The 20682-nt window shown below is 36.5% G+C and overlaps 4 protein-coding genes and 1 non-coding gene across 5 annotated transcripts; 3 read left to right on the top strand and 2 right to left on the bottom strand.

The window, feature by feature from the left end:
• Nucleotides 1-3105: 3105 nt before the first annotated feature.
• LOC108809736 (uncharacterized) lies at nucleotides 3106-6110 on the top strand. The gene is made up of 3 exons (XM_056987154.1): nucleotides 3106-4755; nucleotides 4865-5838; nucleotides 5915-6110. Exons 1-3 carry the CDS (start codon nucleotides 3106-3108, stop codon nucleotides 6108-6110), a joined length of 2820 nt encoding a protein of 939 aa, XP_056843134.1.
• A 331-nt stretch (nucleotides 6111-6441) lies between these two features.
• LOC130494623 (uncharacterized protein At1g43920, Chloroplastic-like) lies at nucleotides 6442-6986 on the bottom strand. The gene is made up of 2 exons (XM_056987152.1): nucleotides 6808-6986; nucleotides 6442-6690 (listed from the first exon to the last, which is right to left on the bottom strand). The coding sequence occupies exons 1-2, from the start codon at nucleotides 6958-6960 to the stop codon at nucleotides 6442-6444; spliced, it is 402 nt and encodes a 133-aa protein (XP_056843132.1). The 5' UTR covers nucleotides 6961-6986.
• A 583-nt stretch (nucleotides 6987-7569) lies between these two features.
• TRNAQ-CUG (transfer RNA glutamine (anticodon CUG)) lies at nucleotides 7570-7641 on the top strand. Its single transcript has one exon. It is a non-coding gene; the product is annotated as a tRNA-Gln (tRNA).
• A 744-nt stretch (nucleotides 7642-8385) lies between these two features.
• LOC108813505 (probable LRR receptor-like serine/threonine-protein kinase At2g16250) lies at nucleotides 8386-12472 on the bottom strand. The gene is made up of 4 exons (XM_018586079.2): nucleotides 9923-12472; nucleotides 9685-9810; nucleotides 9547-9569; nucleotides 8386-9281 (listed from the first exon to the last, which is right to left on the bottom strand). Exons 1-4 carry the CDS (start codon nucleotides 11887-11889, stop codon nucleotides 8677-8679), a joined length of 2721 nt encoding a protein of 906 aa, XP_018441581.1. The 5' UTR covers nucleotides 11890-12472; the 3' UTR covers nucleotides 8386-8676.
• Nucleotides 12473-19579: 7107 nt separating this feature from the next.
• Nucleotides 19580-20610, top strand: LOC108812630 (glycine-rich RNA-binding protein). The gene is made up of 2 exons (XM_018584945.2): nucleotides 19580-19946; nucleotides 20153-20610. Exons 1-2 carry the CDS (start codon nucleotides 19833-19835, stop codon nucleotides 20501-20503), a joined length of 465 nt encoding a protein of 154 aa, XP_018440447.1. The 5' UTR covers nucleotides 19580-19832; the 3' UTR covers nucleotides 20504-20610.
• Nucleotides 20611-20682: the final 72 nt, after the last annotated feature.

Genomic DNA, 20682 nt, shown 5'->3' with positions numbered 1-20682 from the left:
GTAATAATATGTACATCTGAATCTGCTATATACAAATTGAATATTACTAATCTGTTTGTAATGGTTTACCTATTTTACAACTATTTGAAATTCTGGTTATGAGTCTATATATTATTCATCTGTTTTTTTTTGTCTTACTGTTGATTTTCAAGATTAGTGATGGCTACAAAAAAAAGGCCATGGAGAAGAATCCCAAAAAGTAAGTTCAACCAAAATGTGTTATCTTTTATTTTTAATCAGGCATTTATCAGTGTTCTTTAAACAAAGATTCGTAATTTTAAAAACTTCTGAACAGAAAGAATTCAATAAAAGTTTAATTTTTTATAGTTTATATTTAATTGAAGTTTCACTGGTTATTTTTTGTTATATTAAAATGAACACTAAAATTTGGTTAAAACAAAATAATATTAATGCAACAAAAACTGATCCATGCGGAGCATGGATGATAATACTAGTTTTTAATAACTCGTTAGGTCCGAAATTACCGTCCTACTAACCCTAACATAGTTCCGAACAAGGGTTAAAGCTAATATTTACAAAACAATGACTAATTTCAGTATATCTTTTTATTTTGGTGATGAATATATTTACCTGGTGACTATATTATAAAGAAACAAGTGGAACATCTTCTGCTATTATTTCATCCGAAGGTAATATCGTAGCTAAAAGTGATATTTTTTTCTTGAATAACAGAATATTCAGTAATCATTTTAATTAAGTTTTCATATTGCACATCATTTTGTAAGGAAAAATAAATGTGTTTCTATCTGTGTCCACAAAGAACTCCCATTAAAAATTTGTTTTTGAAGTTCATTCTCTGCAAACAATATATATCAATCATCTTTAAAAACCTACAAAAACGAAATAAAAGAGTACGAGAAACAATCAACAATAATCAGTTCATCACTTAGCTAATCCAAATCTATTGTATATTAGATCAAAACAACTAGTAAAGTAAATGAAAACAACTCAAATGCTTACAGGTAATTTTAACCAGAAAGAGATCGTCGGCTATAAATAGAAATCTATTAAATAGATCATTAGCTACAAATTTGTAAATAAAGGTCTTGACTACAAAACAGAAGATTTTGACAACACTATTAAATCTATTAACACACAATATAATCAATCTGACTAAAACAAACAATTCCATCAAAATTGAGAACTTTCATTTGATTCCTAATTGCAAATCCATTATCAATATAATAATGGATACAAATGAATCGAAAAGTCATATGATGGAAGCACCTATGATCTATTCATTGGCGATTTCTTTGATGTAAACAAAGATCACATGACGATGATGATCTGAAAGATATATATAGTATCATCCGACGACGAACTGACATAATGATGAAAAATATGTTCCGATGAAGAGGAAGACTATGACAATCTTGTCCGGTGATGACAGACCTGGTGACATCTGAGCTGTGAATTGATATAGTAATAGATACAAATGATTCGAAAAGTCATATGATGTAATCACCAATGATCTATTCATTGGACGATTTCTCTGATGTCAACAAAGATCACATGACGACGATGATCTGAATTATATAGTCGGATGGCGACGAGCTGACGTGATGATTAAAAAGATGTCCTAGTGAAGAGGAAGACTATGGCAATCTTGTTCGGTGATGACGAATGAAAACGAGAGTACAATTATCAAATATTCAAACTTAAAATTTTTAAGCGTAATTAAATATAAGAACATCAGTAATGCATGTGTTCTCACATGTGTTTTATATTAAAAATAATGAAATTAAATAGATTTTAAGAGAAAAAATAAGAAAGTGCTCTTCTTTGAAAATACTTCACATAAACTCAAGAGCTTTCTTTCACATATGTCACTATATTGTTTATACAACTTTAAAAAAAATAATTGAAAAATTAATTTATATGAATATTTTATGCATAAAAGACAGTAATATAAGCTCTTGTAAATGCTAATGCTCTGATGTAACTAAAAAGTTTCGAGAGAGACACAATGGTCATTTACCTATTTAATGAAATCTAACAGCATCTGCATCGATAAGACTTTTAAAAGTCTTTAAATTTTTTCTTTTTTCTTTTGTTTTCTGTTAAGCGAGAGAGAGAGAAAGAGAGAGAGAGAGAGTGAGAGAGAGGAAGTATGGAACGTATCTAATCTAAGGACAAATGAAAAAAGTCTGGGACATTATGTCTGGGATCCACGCCGAATCACCTAAGGACGAAGTGTGGGACGTGCCGTAATCATGGCCTAAGTGAACCATTTTGGACAATATGTGTTAGTTTGTAAAGAAAAACTTGATTTCGATCATTTGACACTTGTTATCTATGATTTTGTATTTAATCTTAGACATTTGATAAAATTAAAACAGAAAAAAAGTATCAAACTAACTTGTTGATGAGAAATTTTTAGAAAAAAAAAATGTAAAAACATCTATGCGTGTGGTAGAAATAATAAACAATTCCTATTAAAAATCGGGAAATCGACCAGAAAAACACTGAACTTTGCAGGAATTGCCAAAACAAACCTATACTCGAGCCTGGCCAAAAAAACACTGAACTATCATTGACTTTTTCAGTATATTAAAAGAATTATGATTGACTTTCCAAATTAACACACCGTTAACAGAGAGTTAAGACAGTGTTAGCTCACCGTTAATTATTGCCGTTTAACGAAATGACGTCGTTTTCATCAAGATCTTTGTGAAGACAAAATCTCAAAACGACGTCGTTTAACTTAATGAAAATGGTTTTTGGTTGGGCTCGAACCCATGCACTCGGGGTTCCAGGTAGATGTTTTTGCCACTGAGCTGGTGGACTTTTCGAAATATTACTCTACTTATTTTTCTTTATTGATTAAAAGATCTGGATGTTTTGTTTAAGACGAAAACCCAAGACGACGTCGTTTTATTTAATTAAAAGGATGTTGGTTGTGGGATTCGAACTCAGGCACTCGTGTTTCTGGAAAGGGGTTATTTGCCACTAAGCTAGTGGACTTCTCGGAAGATTACTCTACATGTTTATTTTTATTGTTCAAAAGATGTGGATGACTCAGTTAAAACAAAACGCGTAACCCTAATTTCTCAGAACCCAAATCGATTTGGGGATTTCTTGTGGATGGCAAGGACGAAGTTCACAAGGAACGGAAAAACGGTAACGATCTTTGGAGGGATGAGGAATTTCGAGTACGGGAGCGAAGAAGCGGTTCAGTCGAAGAAGAATGAGAGTGAAGAAGTGGTTCAGCCGTCGAAGAAGGGTGAAGGGAGTGTCTCTGAACCAAAGAAATCGGCGAAGGAAGGTGGAAATCGCGGTGCCTCTGTGAGTCAGTCATCGCCGGGGAGATCGAGGAAGAGTAAAAGAGTTGAAGCGAAGACGATGGTGGCATCTCCAGAGAAGGTTACGAGGCGTGGGACACCATATGGGTCGCCTGTGGCATCTCCGGAGAAGGTTACAAGGCGTGGGACACCATATGGTGGTTCTACTCCTTCTCCTAGACAAATGAAGAAGCAGAAGGTTACTGGTGGGTCAACTCGAAACTCGAAGACAAAAGATGATGATGTTGATGATGTTGATGATAGAGAAGAATGTCCACAGAAAGAGACAAAAGAGCTGAATCCTCGAAGTGAAGAAGAGGAATTTGGAGATATAGGTGATGATGGTACGCTAGCATTAGAAGATGGTATGTTAGCATTAGAAGATGGTAGGCTTGATGTAGAAGAAGATGATGGTTTTGCTGGCATCGAAGAAGGAAACTGCGGAGATTTGGGTCTTCATTTTGGTGAGGAAGCAAGAAATGATGACTGTGAGGTTGATGAAGACGAAGGGGATGATTATGCTTGGGATGAAGATAAAATCCCTGATCCGATGTCTTCAGATGATGAGAATGAAGAGGAGATGATACCTGCGGAAGCTTACAGAGCAGACACTGATCCAGAGGAACTACTTCTGCTTGGCAAAGTATTTTCAGATGCTGAGGACTTCAAACATACTTGTCTCAGGTATACCCTCAAAACCAGATACAACATCAAATTCTACCGATCCAGTAGCTTGAAGATGGGTGCAAAATGTGCTGCTGAGATGAGAGACGATGAGTCTCCATGTCCTTGGATGGTGTACTGTTCTTATGATAGGAGGAAGCAGAAATTGATGGTAAAGACATACGTCAATGACCATAGGTGTGAGAAGACAGGGCACTCAAGGATACTTAAGAGGTCAGCAATTGCAAGTTTATTTGCTGAGCGGTTAAGGCTGAATCCGAAGATCACAGCAAAGGAGATACAGGCGGAGATCTTGAGGGAGTATAAGATGGAAGTCAAAGAAAACTCATGCATTAAGGCCAAGACGAAATTGATGAGAGAAAGGAGGAAGACCCATGAGGAGCATTTTGATAAAATCTTGGATTACCAAGCAGAGATCTTCAGGAGCAATCCTGGATCCACCATGGACATTGAGACCATACCAGGAGCCACAGTTGGAAGCAAGCAGAGGTTCTACAGGCTCTACATGTGTTTCCAAGCACAAAAGGAATCATGGAAGAAGACTTGTAGGCCAGTTATTGGCTTAGACGGAGCTTTTCTGAAGTGGGACATCAAGGGACAGTTGTTGGCTGCGGTTGGAAGAGATGGAGACAATAGGATTGTCCCTATTGCTTGGGCTGTAGTGGAGATAGAAAATGATACAAACTGGGATTGGTTTGTGCAGCATTTGGCCATGGATTTGGGATTGGAACTTGGGAAAGGCTTTGTTGTAATGTCTGACAAACAAAAGGTAAACGAGTTTCTGATTCTTTTTGTGATTCTTGTGATTCTTATATTTTTGTGATTCTTGTGATTCTTATATTTTCTGATTCCTTTTTGTGATTCTTGTGTTTCTGTAGGGACTAGTGAAGGCAGTTCATAACCTCCTTCCAGAAGCTGAGCATAGGCAGTGTTGTCGCCATATTTACGAGAACTGGAGGAAAGGTGGAAAAGATCTAAGGTTACAGAAGTTCTTCTGGTACATTGCAAGGTGCTACACTCCTGGTATGTTCAACTACAACATGGATGAGCTTAAGAGATATGATCCAGGCGCACATGCATCTCTGGTTAAGACAAAGCCAGAGACTTGGTCTAGAGCTTTCTTCAAGATAGGCTCCAACTGCAATGATAATCTGAACAACTTGTGTGAGTCCTTCAACAAGACCATCAGGGAGGCTAGGAAGAAGCCTCTGCTCGACATGTTAGAGGAGATAAGGCGCCAATGTATGACTAGGAACTACTTAAGGTCTAAGATGGCTACGGCCAGGAAGACTAGGTTCACGGAGAAGACACAGAAAGAGTTAGCCAGGGTTGAGGAGAAGTCTAAAGAGTGTACACTGCGTTGGGCAATTGGGCCAGAGACTGAGGTGGAGGACCAAGAGCAGACGTATGTTGTGAGTTTGGAGAGGGAGACTTGTGCATGTCGAAGCTGGCAAATGAATGGTATTCCATGCATCCATGCTGCTAAGGTCATCCTTGGTGCGAAAAGGAAGCTTTCTGAGTTTGTTGCTCCTTGCTACACAACAAACCAGTGGCGTGAAACCTACAGTTATGGGATCAGTCCTTTAAATGGGATGATAGAGTGGCCTCAGACCAATAGATTAGGTGTGATTCCACCACCTAATCGAAATGGCAAGCCTGGTAGGCCTAAAAACCATGATCGAAAGAAGGGAACCAATGAGACAGTGTCTACTACCAAGCTGAGCCGTGCGAACAGGATAATGACATGCTCTAATTGCAAAGAAGAAGGGCACTACAAGAATACATGTCGGAAGGCTTTTGTCCCGAGCTCACCTAAGAAACCAAGAGGCAGACCAAGGAAATATCAGGTAAGGTTTTTAGTTTTGTAGCTATTGGTAATGTTTCTGAGATTTTTTGAGGTTATTGACAATTCATTTGGGATGATACAGGGACTACATTTTGAAGAGTCACAAGCTCAAACCTCCCAAGCTCAATCCTCACAACCTCACTCATCACAAGCTTCCCAAGCTCACTCCTCACAAACTGAAGCATCACGATGGGAAGTTCCTCAATCTACCCAAGCATCACAGACTGGAGCGTGGGGAAGATGGTTCTCTTAGAACTACTCTTTTGTTTGTTGTGTGATGTTGTCTCTCTCGGATTTATGTTTTGTTGTATGATGGATGATGTACTTCTTTTTCTTTTGTTTAGCTGTTTTCTTAAACAATGATGATGGTTGTGTGATATTGTCTCTCTCTTTGCTGTTTTCTTAAACAATGATGATGGTTGTGTGATGTTATCTTTTTCTTTTACTTATTTTGTTCTGTTTTGCTGTGTTGATGATCAAGAAGTAAACAAGTCTTACATTAACCATAACATAAAGAGTCTTGAAACCATTAGAATTACACAAACACACAAATCAAACACAAGACATATTCAAAGACAACTCATTTCAAAGACAACCCATTCCTAGTGCTTATTTTCTCATGATGAACACAATACATGAAACTGATGCCACTAGAAAACCCACTTTGATGATCACATTCAGCTTCTTAACTTCATTGCTAGCCTTTTTGACATCTTCTTTCAGCTGTTCCTCCACATTTTTGAGGTTGTCGATCTCCATTTTTAGCTTCCTCAAATCCGATGCAAAGCAATCAACTTTAGGCAATGCATCGTGAACCTCTTCGTAGACAGCTTCATCTACCCATTTGTACAAGTGATCCTGGACACAAATCATGAACACAATCTATTGTCAGACAATTTCTCACTACCTAAACATTGAAGCTTTACATTTCAGAACACAACAAGGTTACAGAAACACAAACAATTAAACACTTACATTTCGAAACGTTGGGCATCTAAAGAAAGTTCTTCCTGGATTTTCCTTCGTTTTTGATGTGTAAATCTCAGTTCTTCGACCACATCCGCATTGCTCTGGGATACCACGAATACCCATCGTATTCACCGACGAATCCTCACAACCCGAACTCATCGTGTGACACTCGAAGAAATGGAAGAGAATCGAGCTTCTTAAGGAAGAAATGGAAGAGAATCGAGCTCTGTTCGTCAATGGAGAATCGATTTTATGATTTGGGAATTTAGGGTTTATGAGGAGAAAAGGACGTCGTTTCTTTTTGATTCATTTAACTAGGATTAAAGCCAATATAAAGAATGATGTTTGTCAATCTATTGTAAAGTCCACTAGCTCAGTGGTAAAAACCCGTTCAATTTAACTTGAGTACACAGGTTCGATACCCGATGGAAGCACATATTTTTAATTTTTTTTTTAATCAGACAAAGAGACAAAACGACGTCGTATGATTTAACACCCAAAATTAACGTCATCTTAATTATCTGTTAACCCGGTTAACGGTGTGCTAATCTGGAAAGTCAATCGTAACGTCCTTAATAAACCGAAAAAGTCAAAGCAAGTTCAATGTTTTTTTGGCTAGCCAATATGTCCAGGTTTGTTTTGGCAATTCCTGCAAAGTTCAGTGTTTTTCTGGCCGATTTCCCATTAAAAATCAACAAAACATAAACAATTATGGATATTTTCCCTCAGATTGTTAAAGAAGAGAGCAAGTAGTGAATTAGACAACGTGGTTCTATGGTCTAGCGGTTAGGACATTGGACTCTGAATCCAGTAACCCGAGTTCAATTCTCGGTAGAACCTACATTTTTTCTTTTAAATTGTCTTTTTGTACAAATATAATGCGAAGCTTCGGAAATCCAGTGTTTTTAAAACCGGACCGGCGAGCGAACCGGAAATATTTTGGGTCACGGGTCATTGTGGTTCCACCTAGTTCGACCGGGGTCGATTAGATTAAACTTAATTTATTATTTTATAAATATTATATATATTTTTTCAAAAAATAGTTATAATGTTTAGAAAACTTTCAAAAATAACAAATTGAAATGTGATAAAAATAATAAAAAAATTAATAGTTCAAATCTAAAGTCAATAGGAAAAAAACATTTAAAGTTTATTCTCCAAATCTTTGTCCTTCTAAATCTTCATCACCTATAAAAATTATATACACATTAGTTACAAAACTCTATTTTGGTTGCAATTTGTGACAAACAAAATAGTATATATGTTAAAAAAGGAGAAAAAAATAATTATTTTATTAACAAAATTTTGATTTTTATACGAACCAGGGTTTCGTCGGTTCGTTGGGTCACTCGGTTCCCGGGTTTTTAGCGGTTCAACATGGATTTTTAACCGGTTCAACTTTAGTTAGGTTTTGACATTAAACCAACCCGGATAGGTGTCCGGTTCGCGGTTGAACCCGGTCCGACCGCCGGTCCGGTCCGGGTTTAACAACACTGCGGAAATCAAGTTGTGAACGTTCATTTTAATTCACACGTGCGATATCAGATCAGATGGAATCAAAACGAAGAAAGTGGAACTGAAACATTTAAACGAAACCAATCTTCCCTTTTAACCAGCCGAGGAAAACTCAATCTCCAAGAATAAAAATTTACAAAGATCTAGAAAAATGTGAATTACAATTCTAACCCCCGCCAATCCTAACCCAAAATTAAAGAAAAAAAAAATTAAAAAGACAAAATAAAATAAGGAAAGTGAAGAAAAATGATAATCTTGAAAAAAAACATATTCTATGCTGCTACCAGAGAGGACTCTCTTTGCCTCTCCGGTTATTAAACGACACAAAGAATCGATGAACCAATCATAAAATGTTTTATCCTATAAATCTTCCCCATAAGCTGCAGGTTCCGGCACAATCTCACTAGACTGCCTTCTTCTCGAAGACGAGTTCCCATTGTTGTTATTATTCCTTCCACTGCTCCCTTGCGACCCCGAGTTTATCAAACCACCACCACCACCACTTGTTGTTCCTACAGCTTGAACAGCTGTTGCATCCGACGCGCTTTGCCTCCAGCTCCCGAATATAGCAGCGTTCCAAGACCCTCTCGACGAGTTTGTCCTCAAACGTGAAGAGCCTGAGCCCGAGTTGGTATCCTCTCTCACCACTTTCAACGGATTCTCAAGTGCGTTCACTATGTGTCTCATTAACGGCCTTTTTGTTGGTTTTGGGTTTAGGCATGACTTTGCGATGATGGCCATCGCCCATACTTCTTCTAGAAGGTCCTCGTCTACCAATAGCGACGGGTCTAGGATCTTGGTCACCAGTTCCTTCTCGCTTGTGCTGATGTATTGCAAAGCTTCTTCCATGTATGCTTTTGCTTCTGCATTGTCTGGCGAGCTGATTCCAAGCTTCCCCGTGACTAGCTCAAGTAAGACTTTGCCGAAACAGTAGACATCATAGGAGCATGTTGCATTTGCTGCACCTGAAGAAGAGATGAAAAGCAATCAGATAGCTTCAAAGAATCACAAACCTTATTGGTTAATTTTACAAAGCAATACTCCTTTGGTTCAGACACTTAACTACAAGTCTCCTATCCATGAACCGGCTTCATTAAAACACATGTTACATTGTTATTAAATATTGTACTAGAAAAGAAGCTGCACTCTCATATACAGACAGATCAGACTCCAAAGATTTAAACTAAAGTTTATTTGTAATGGAAGTTTTATGATCCAAAGCATACATACCTGACGAGGATGCTTCAGTCGATCTGCAAGAATAAGAAAGGAAGAGGAAGAAGCATTAGTAAACTCGAAATCTCTTTTTTAAAATATTGTTGTGACGATACAGCGTACAGAGTGTTGGTTGATGTCATGAGTACTTACTGAGGTAAACGAAGTAAACGAGAAATCTTGCTTTGATAAGCATCACCTTGAGCATATGCCTCGCTTAAGCTTCCAAGACGTACCTCAAACTTATCATCAAGAAGTATACTACTTGCTTGTACATCCCTATTATCACATTGACAAACACACATGAGATAGAGCAACAAGTAATCAAGGTGTTGCTTCCATCTATGAAGCTAATTCTAACCAAGAGTTTATTTACGAGAAGTTAGAGTACCTATGAACAAGAGGTGGAGAACACTCGTGATGCAAATAAGCTAGTCCCTCAGCTGCACCAAGAGCAATCTTCAACCTCGTAATCCAATCCAAAGACTTCAACCCATCACCTTCGTTGTCCGACTTCCTAAACAAAGCGCTAGCCAAATCTCCGTTCCTCATATACTTGTACACCAATAGCTTCTGTCCCTCACTCTCCAAGCAGTGTCCAAGACATGGAACCAGCCTCTGGTGTCCAGCTTTACTCAAAAGCTCAAGCTCCGCTATATACCCTCCTTCGTTTTTACCCTCCTTCGTATCCATCTTTTTTATAACAATGGGCGTCCCGTTATCCAAGAAACCACGGAACAAGCTACCTGAATGTCCACGTTTCATCAGATTAGCGTCATTAAAGTCCCCTGTTGCTTGGAGAAGGTGCTCATACGTAAACGCATTCCCAAGACGCGACAAATCAAAGGTCTGTGCTCCTTTAGGTGGCTGAGAAGCTTCGGTTACAGGTTTAGGCCTGTCACTGCCCCCTCTCTGCGCCTCTCTGCCTCTTCTACGCATCCATAGAGCCACAAGAATAGGCAAGAGAATGAAAATCAGAATAAAACCAATTCCACCACCGACTGATGCTAATATAATCACAGTCCTGCGGCTTAACCCTGAAGAAGCCTTTCCCGAAGTAGGTTGCGTTGAGTTAGGACGTCCAAAATCGTCAAAGTCTAACCCTTTAGCTGCGTAGAACGACGAACAATCTTCAGAAGACTTCTGTCTCTTCTCGTTTTGAAGACAGTTTCTGGTAAGAGACGCGTTCACTGCTCTGAGGACGTAATCTGGAACCTTACCTTCAAAGTAGTTACCAGAGAGGTACATGGCACTGAACCTTGAGAGAATCCTCGTGAGCTGACCGTAGAACATGTTCGAGGAGATGTCCACCACATCTGCATTGATCCCAGAACTAGAGTTAGGTAGCATTCCAGTGAAGTTGTTCTTAGCAATGTCGAGGATCCGTAACTTAGGCAAAGACCAATACGCATCAGGTAAGTTACCGGAGAAACCGTTTTCTCTAAGAACTAAACTCTGAAGCTGGCTATTAGCACCAAACAGATCAGCTGGCAAAGCTCCACTCATGAGGTTGTCACTAATCACCAAGTTCCGCAGATTCGTCAACTTTCGAAACTCCAGAGGAACTGAACCAGACAATGAGTTGATGCTGAGATCAAGATCGACAAGATTGACAAGATCTCCAAGCTCCGGAGGAATAGAAGAGGAGAAGCTATTGCTTGAGAAGTTCAAGTAGAGAAGCTTAGACAGCAATCCGAGACCAGGAGGGATTGGACCGGTTAGGTAATTGGAAGAAACATCAAGACTCGTCAGGTTCAGCAACGAGCTGAAAGAAGGAGGAAGAGCACCGGTGAGCGTGTTCCTAGAGAGATCAAGCTCCGAAAGACTCGACAACTCCCCTAAACCGCTCGGAAGAGCACCGGTGAGACCGTTACTAGACAGGTTCAAACTCACCAAGCTGGTGAGATTACCGAGTGTAACGGGGAGCACACCATTGACGGAGCAAGAACTAAGATCCAAGACACGCAACGTCGTCAAACTAACACCAAACCAATCGGGAACGGGACCAGGTAACGCGAATCCAGAGGCGTTGAAATAAGCTAAGCGAGTGAGGTTAAGGAGGGGATCAACGGAGAACTGAGGGTTCTGCTTACCGATCCTCGTCCTCTTGAAACCCGAAATGTTGATCCCGACGATGCTCCCTTTGTCGTCGCACCGTATCCCTCTCCAGACACGACAGGGATCGCCTTTGATTGGCCAATCGGTTCCTTTTAAACCGAGAGTGGACCTGAGGCGAAGCAGAGTGAGCAGCTCGTCGAATCGAGTCCGTGGTTTCGCAACGGCAACACAGTCGAAGAGTAACAAAGAGAAGAAGAAGAAGGATGAGACATAACACAATGCGCTTCTTCGATCCACCATTGTTCTTCACTCATCTTCCACTCTCACACACCATCATCATAATAATAATATATATCAACTGACAGAAGAAAAACTAACCCTAGATTTTGTAAGCAGAAGAATTAAAACCCTAAGAGATGGTTTGGAGAAGACAGAGACAGATATCGAACAAAGACAGATACGGTTCCTACCTTCACATACATTAATTAACCAACCCCTCCTCCCTCTCTCCTTCTCTCTCTCTCTCTCTCTCTCACAAAATCCTAATTACTAATCTCAGAGAAAATCATTAGGGAGTTAGTCCTTAAAACTAGAACTGAAATTAGAGAGAGAAGATTGAGATGGTTGAGAAAACACTGTCACTCTCTCTCTCTCTCTCCTCTAAACTTCAAAAATTAAAAAAGAGAAAGAATTAAGGACAAAATCAAGTAATTATCGTTGTGCATAAATGACAGAGAAAATCTTGTTTAAATTAATTTGAAATTTTAAGATTTTAGATATTTTAAGAAACTTTCATTTTATGGTTGGTTTGACCTTCCCGGTGATCCCGCCGGAAGCCAGCTAAGCGCCGCAATTAATATTCTAAAAGAGTTTGGGAACCAGAGTTATTTTTTCTTAGTTTTTTTTTTTATAATTATTATATCAAACTCAATGTTTTGCCGTTTCAAAGATATATATAATTCATGTCGTAAATTCAGCTTTGCCTGAAAGAAGTAAACATCTATAATAGGGAATAAACATTTTTTGGCCTTTTTGAACTGATAATGCATACAATTCTTTTGACAAAAAAATCAGACCAATACTCGTTTGGACAAATCTATTAAATATTTTTTTTACTAAAAAGAACCCACAAAAATGACCAAAAGATATTTCATTAAAAATAAAAGAAACTTTATATTTTTACTTCATAGATATTTAAATATACATAATTATTTAAATAAATAATAGAAAAAAAAATTGTTTATATTTTAATAATTTTGTTTTTGAATTCGTACTTTTAGGAAGAAAATTAAAAAAATTCAACATTTTTTTTCAAAATTTTGTTTTAAAGTCCAAAACATTTAATTGAAACTATTTTTCAAACTCTCGCCCGAGACCCAGTGCCGGTCTAACATTTTACACTACCCTAATCCAACTTTTAAATTATGCATTTCTATGTTTTATCCAAAATTACAAACATTAATATAAAAATAACTAAAATTTTATAAAATAATCAAATCACATCAATTTTTTTAAAAAACAGTAAACAAACTAAAAATATAATTACATTTTTCTTGCAAAATCATTTAGTAATTTAATAAATCTTTAATCATATCAGTCTTAATTAATCCATTTAATCTCATGTTTAATCAATATATATATCAATTTTAATCTCCGCAACTGTTTTAGCTATGATAATCGATATTAGAATAGTTAGCAATACTGTGTTTGATAAAAATCTTCCATTTTTTAACAAAAATACTTTACTAGGCTTTGTAATTTTTTTTTATATTGATTCTCATAAAAATTTTAATCCTCTAAACATATTATCATCAATTATTTTTTTAATGCATATCATTTTGGAGTTTTCAAGTTTAAATATTATGATTTTAAATTATTATAACAAAAATGTTAGTGTTACAAAATCTTATTAATTTTTTTTATAAACATTAATAAATTTTTTTTGAAATATGCCTTTTTAAATCGGATGCCCCAATCGATGGCTTCGATGGCTTCCCCTCTGGGCCGGTCCTGCCGAGACCAACAAACAAAAATCAACACAATCTGTTTCCGGAACTTACGGTGGATTCTTTTATTATTCCAGGTTCTATGACTTGGAATTCTCAAGCCATTCGGGCTTTGGTAGACCCGCAGGATGCGAAGATTATTGAGAGTATACCACTCAGCAAAAATAACATGGAAGATAAGGATGGTTGGCATTTTACTAATAATGGAAGATATACGGTTAAATCAGGCTACGAGGTGGAAAGGGTCTACCCAGATAAAGGAAAACCGCCACTTCTCTTTGGCCCGACAGTGGATGGCTTGAAAGCCCATTGTTGGCAGGTGAGGTGCCCACCAAAAATGAAGCACTTTTTATGGCAGATTGTATCAGGGTGTATTGCGGTGAAAAAGAATCTTAAAGCCCGAGGGTTGCATGGGGATATTGGGTGTGATAGATGTGGGCACGCTGAGGAATCATTAAACCACGTATTTTTTTAGTGTCCTCCAGCTCGGCAGGTATGGGCACTATCAAAGATACCAATAAATCCAGATATCTTTCCTACGGAAGCACTGTTCACAAATATGGATCATTTGTTCTGGCGAGTTCTCCCAAAGATGAATGATCATCAATTTGTATGGATACTATGGTATATTTGGAAGGCACGGAACAATAAGGTGTTTAGTAATCTGGATGTGGATGCATTGGATACACTAAAATTGGCAGAAACGGAATCTACCATGTGGGCTGCGGCACAAGAATTAGATGTAAGAAGAAATCTTCCGCACCAGGTACATCAACCTATCACAATTCCAGGAAGATGGTGTTTCATTGATGGTTCGTGGAAGGATAAGGATTCTTTCTCGGGACAGGGTTGGTATAGCACTTTAGAGGGATTCGAGGGATTAATGGGGGCACGAAATGTTCGAGCCAGTATATCACCCCTACACTCGAGGTGGAAGCTTTGGTTTGGGCAATGGAGTGTATGAGAAATTTGCGACAGTTTCAGGTTACGTTTGCAACGGACTATTCTCGGTTGGTGAAGATGGTTTCGGAACCAGAGGAGTGGCCAGCGTTTGCAAGTTATCTGGAGGATATTAAGAGTCTACAAAGTAGCTTCCAAAGTTCACAGCTTATTCATGTACCACAAACGGAGAATACAAGGCGGATCGTTTAGCACGCAGTGCCAGACAACAATCGTCTTTCGTCGTTCACATGGATGCGGAGCTACCAGTTTGGTGTGCAGAGTCTATATGAGTCTGTGTTGTTGATGACAAAAAAAAAAAAAACTATTTTTCAAACTTTTGTTTTAATTTTTAGTATTTATTTATTAAAATCATTAATCTCACATCCACCCACAAACTCATATTTATCCGTTTGTATGGCGACACGACATAGATATATAATTCCTAGTAATAACCGAGTTTATCTTGCGTCGATGGTTAAACCCACATAAAATTAACCGGTTGAGTTTCGGTCCACTAGACATCTTCGTATTATAAACAAAAATCATAAAAAATAAAGCTGTAATGGAAAATAGTAATATACTTATGTTGGTTTCTTAACTTTATTCTTGTATCAAAGCCATGATTTCATAGATAAAAACTAAATTAGAGTTTTCGTGAATGGTATATTTTCATATATATAAACGAAATAGATTAGATTAGTTTATACGTGATTAATAAGGATATAGGAAATCTAAATTTCATATAAAGCTCATATTTTTTATCTCACTGTAACCGTCCATAAATTTTTTACTTTGAGCGGTAACAAGTGATTCAGTTTATATAATTGTTTTGAAATGATATCAAACGCTACCAATCAAAAGTTTACATTTGCGAATGGTAGCAGAAAAACCAGTAGTGTACTAAATCTAGATTATTTAACTCTAGATGTATAAGTATATATTTACCTTTTATTGAAACTTCATTTTGTTATTTTGACTCGTGAATACTATATTAGTGATATAAATTTTTTTGAGTCATCTTAAAAAGTTTCTCTATACGGTTTTTAACTTGTTATCTTTTTTTTCTTTTTTTGTCAAAGTAAATACTCATAAATTAAAACAACGGTTGCTATAAAATTACCTAAGCTCACTCTTAGCCCTGGGCAAAAAAACCGGATCCAAAAAACCGAACCGAAACCGAACCAAAATACCTGAAACCGAAACTGGACCGAAATCCTAAAATACCCGAATGGTTCCTATGTTTCTGTAACCGAAAAACCGAAACCGAACTGAAACCGAACCGATAACTGAATGGATATCTGAATATCCGAAAAATTAAGTTTAACCTTTTTGCTCTAAGATAAAATGTCATCAATACCACTCGAACCTGAATTGAATAGGAAGGATGAGAACATTGTTACCACAAAACTATATTATCTTTCATCTATTCCCTTATATTATAAATATATATGATATTTTTATATTAAAATAGAGTAAATACTTATAAAATTGACATTTTAGAAACTCGAACTTTATTTGGATTAATGATTATGCAACTATGTAACCATTAGACCACTTAGATTAACATGTTAACTAAAATATTTTATCTATATATATTTGATTCACATATTAAACGGATATCCGAAATCGACCCGAAACTGAAGCATAACCGAACCGAAACCGAACCGAAACCGAATCGAAATCTCATAAGTACTGATTGGGTATAGTAATGATATATTCGAGATAACCGAAACCGAATGGTTTCTATCCGAAACCGAACCGAACACCCGAATGCCTAGGGCTACTCACTCTCCCGAAAAGCTGAAAAGAGTTAAGGAACAAAATATTGAGATTAAAAGCATTAAGATTAAAAATATCAGGATCAAATTTTCAATACTAAAATTCTGATGACAATCGACGATACCAACATGTTTATCCGAAAAGTCTTCTCATTTTTTATCTGAAAACTAACACAATTCGGTCAATTGCAAAACTAACATGTTTATCCGAAAAGTCTTTTCATATTTTTGTTAACAAAGAAAAATTGGAAGATTTACAGAGAAGTCGTCTCTAAAAACACACAAAAATTTAATTACAAAACTAACATGTGCGTTGACCAGAAGACTTCTCTATAAGTCTTCTGAAGAAGACTTATACAGAAGTTTTCGTTGGCGAACAGATCTGAAAAAATTCAAAAATCATTCTTAGATCTAATGAGGTTCATGATTAACTTCTCCAAGTACACATCACTTCTTAATGAAAGTTACCTACTCGTTCTTGACCAGAAATCATGAACTTGAGTATCTCTAATAAGTTTATGAATTTTGAAATAAAAAATTGGGATTTGGGGATGAAATAAGAGAGGAAATGAAAGGGAAATGGTTTGTATGTGAAGAAATAAGAATATGAAGATGTAAATGTTGATTTTTCGTGCATTTAAAGCTTGAAATTGGTTGTTCATGGTGGTTGGTATATTGATGATAATTGCAATGTTGTAAATAAAAAGCATGATTGAGTAAAAAAACATTTAAAATGGTATTTTCGTGAGAAATCCAAATTTCTGGGGTGAATATGACAAACAAAAGTTCTAAAAAAATCATGAGTTAGTTTTGCATTTGATTGTGATTCTGAGAACCGAGATTCACACTATCAATTTTCCGTAAGGAAAGTAAAGTCAACTCGACTTTCCCAGAGATTCCAGATTATAGAGTTTCCGAAAGACGAAATGAACAGAGTTACGCTAGCCGAGTCAATCTAAGAACACAGACAAAAAGAGTCTAAGTAAAATCAAGCCGCCTAAATTCTAAGTTCTTCAGCTAGCCGTATTTTCCTAGCTCTCTCCTTCCGCTTTTAGCTTTAGCTCCCCTTATATATGCTTTATTAGTCGGTTCCCTTTTCTCCTTTTTGCCCATAGGTCAAGTTTATCGCTTCGCAGAAATATTTCTTTTTCTTCTTGATCGTTATCATTATCTTGGAGACTTGACATTTATCTTCCGAGGATGAGGATGATTGAGTAAAAAAACATTTAAAAATATTATATTCGTGAATAATCCAAATTTTTGGAATAAATATGACAAACGAAAGTTCCAAAAAAATCATGAGTTAGTTTTGCATTTGATTGTTAGTTTTGAGTCATTTTTGCAAACGATCCCAAATTTCAAATACAGTATAACATCTTTAAATTAATACTTTGTAAATTAATATACACTAAGAACTTCTATAAAACAATATAATTTTATAGTCCTCAAATTGAATTTTTAGTTCAATTAATATATCGATAAATTAATAATTTCTATAAATTAATAAAAAATTATAGTTTTGGTGTAGTCTCAACGTTACTAATTTATAGAGGTTTCACTGTATCATTATAGGGGTGGTGTTTCGATTTATTGCTTATATCATCCAAACTCTAACCAAATCCCACTTGATATATTATATTAACAAAATCCATATTTATTAATAAACTTGAATTTCATATAAAATTTATAAATTCTAAATACAATAAGAGGGCATTTGATAAAAAAAGGTGAAAATCTTCTCAAATTTTTGATCCAGTAAGATCTTTAAAGGGGATTTGATTTGAGAAAATTCAAAATTTATGCAAGGAGTGTGAGAGGGAGATACGTTTATAATAATTGTTTGAATTTTAAAATTATATAGTCATTGGTTAATTTATTCTAACATTCTTATTTTTTTTTTTTTTGTCATCGACTTTTACAGACTCAAAACGACTCTGTAAACCAAACGGGTAACTCTGCATCCATATGCACGACAAAAATCGGTTGATTCCTATCATTTCTAGCGAGGCTGTCGGCCTTTTGATTCTTCGTGCGAGATACATAAATAATATCTGAACTATGAAAGTTTCCTTTTAAAGTCTCGATATCTGCTAAATAGGGTGCAAAAGCAGGCCATTCTTCTGGTTCCGAAACCATCTTCACCAATTGAGAACAATCTGTCGCAAATGTAACCCTGTACTGCTTCAGATTCCGCATACACTCCATTGCGCATATTAAAGCTTCTATCTCTGAGTGGAGAGGAGATAGGGAAGCTCTGACATTCCGTGCTTCCATAAGACCATCATATCCCTCAAGTATACTATACTACCTCTGTCCCGAGAAGATTTTTTTATCCTTCCAGGATCCATCAATAAAACACCACCGTCCTGGAACAGACGGAAGATCCGAATTTTGTTGACCTATTACTAGTGTAGGAGGAATTTGTGCCTCCTTCCAAAGCTTTGATTCTGTGTCTGCTAGTTTTAGAGTATCCATAGGTTCAACATCCAAATTGCTAAAAACCTTATTATTCCTTGCTTTCCAAATATACCATAATATCCAAGCAAACCGATGATCCGTGTTATTGGTTTGATGATTCCTTAATGACATATACAATACATTGTTCTTCAAAAAATTTGAGTTTTAATAATTCTATAATTCTATTAAAATATATTGTTATGGAAGTTGAATTCTTAATATTTAGCTCATGAAATAAAACTTTCAAAGTTTTGCATTTATACTCAAGATTCTTAAAATTATTGTAGTGGAATAATTTTATAGACTTTTTAAATATGAAACACTCACTAGAATTTTTTATAAATTTAACAAATTTATTGATTCTTAAAATCAATCAACTCTACCTAAATTTGTCTCCTATTAATTCCCTCCCTCACTCCTAAATAAAAAAATCAATACTTGAGAAAATTTCGGAATTTTTGAAGTTTTTTAAGAATTTTAAACATTTATTTAAATTATATTTTTTACTTTTAAAATTACTATAATTTTTTTATTTTATCATTTTATGAAAATATATACAAGTTTTTAGAAAAATAGTTTCAGATAATTTTTTATTTCATTTCAAACAATTTGATTTCTTTTTAAAAATGTAAAGTAAACACGAACCATTTGATCAGGCAACATATTAATTTTGATCGTGGTGACGTGGAAGAAGTCATGCGGTGCGAATCGTCACCCACACACGCACAACAACAATCTCCGCATCAAAAGTGACAGCAACACTTATGTTTGGATTCGGATATAAATATATCTCGAGAAATCTTTGAACATGTAACCAAACACATATGTTATGATGCACGGAAGCCGTGTCATTGGCGCCTCTATCTATTTAGAAACGACGTCTGCACTCTATGCTTCGGACACGTCATCGTCCTCGTAATTACCGAACCACCAAAATCTTTCAAATCTTCTTCTTACCGAACCACCAAGAGTTTTGTTTCCCTGTCTTCATTTTGAGCTTAGAAGCCTTAGATAATTTTTGTGTGACAGAAAAAAAAAAGAAAGCTTAGATAATTTGAAGATGGATTCGGCAGAGGGCGAGTACAGGTGTTTCGTTGGAGGCTTAGCTTGGGCCACCGACGAGCAATCTCTTGGAAGAACTTTCAGTGAATTCGGAGAAGTTCTCGACTCCAAGGTCCGTTTAAGACGACCCGGATCGGAATTATCTGACCCGGCTCTGTTTTTTTTTTTGGTGTTAACTTTTTTTACTCTGTTTCTAGTTTTGTTGAATCTTTTACTCTGTTTTTACATCAGTCTGTATGTTTCATCTTCTTCGTATCCGATTCTTGTGTTTTGTGTAATACGTTTGATTTAAAGATTTTATGTTTATTGTTGGATCAGATCATTATTGATCGTGAGACAGGGAGGTCTAAAGGGTTCGGGTTCGTGACTTTTAAAGATGAAGAATCGATGAGAACTGCGATTGAAAGGATGAACGGTCAAGAACTTGATGGTCGCAACATCACTGTCAACGAGGCTCAAGCTCGTAGTAGTCGCGGTGGTAACAGCGGTGGATATAACCGAGGAGGTGGTGGTGGTTATGGAAGTGGTGGGGGTGGTTACGGAGGAAGGCGTGATCAAGGTGGATACGGAGGTGGTGGTTATGGAGGTGGGCGTCGTGAGGGTGGTTATGGTGGTGGCGGAGACGGAGGTTACGGTGGCCGAGCCGACAGTGGAAACTGGAGAGAATGAGCCCTGTATTTGTACTCTGTTTGCTTTTGGCTCTGGTTTTGATCTTTTGTTTATTTGGTCTCCATATGTAAAAACAAATACAATAAAACGTTTGATGCTTTGTTGGATTGCTCTGAGAACGAAGGGAACTGACACAGAGAAACAATCTTTAGATTGAATCAACTTTGTTACAACACAAT

Source organism: Raphanus sativus, chromosome 6 (genome assembly GCF_000801105.2).
Source record: "Raphanus sativus cultivar WK10039 chromosome 6, ASM80110v3, whole genome shotgun sequence".
Taxonomy (NCBI): Eukaryota; Viridiplantae; Streptophyta; class Magnoliopsida; order Brassicales; family Brassicaceae; genus Raphanus; species Raphanus sativus.
Note: the sequence above shows the minus strand (reverse complement) of the source record. Positions and strands in the feature narration are given on the sequence as shown.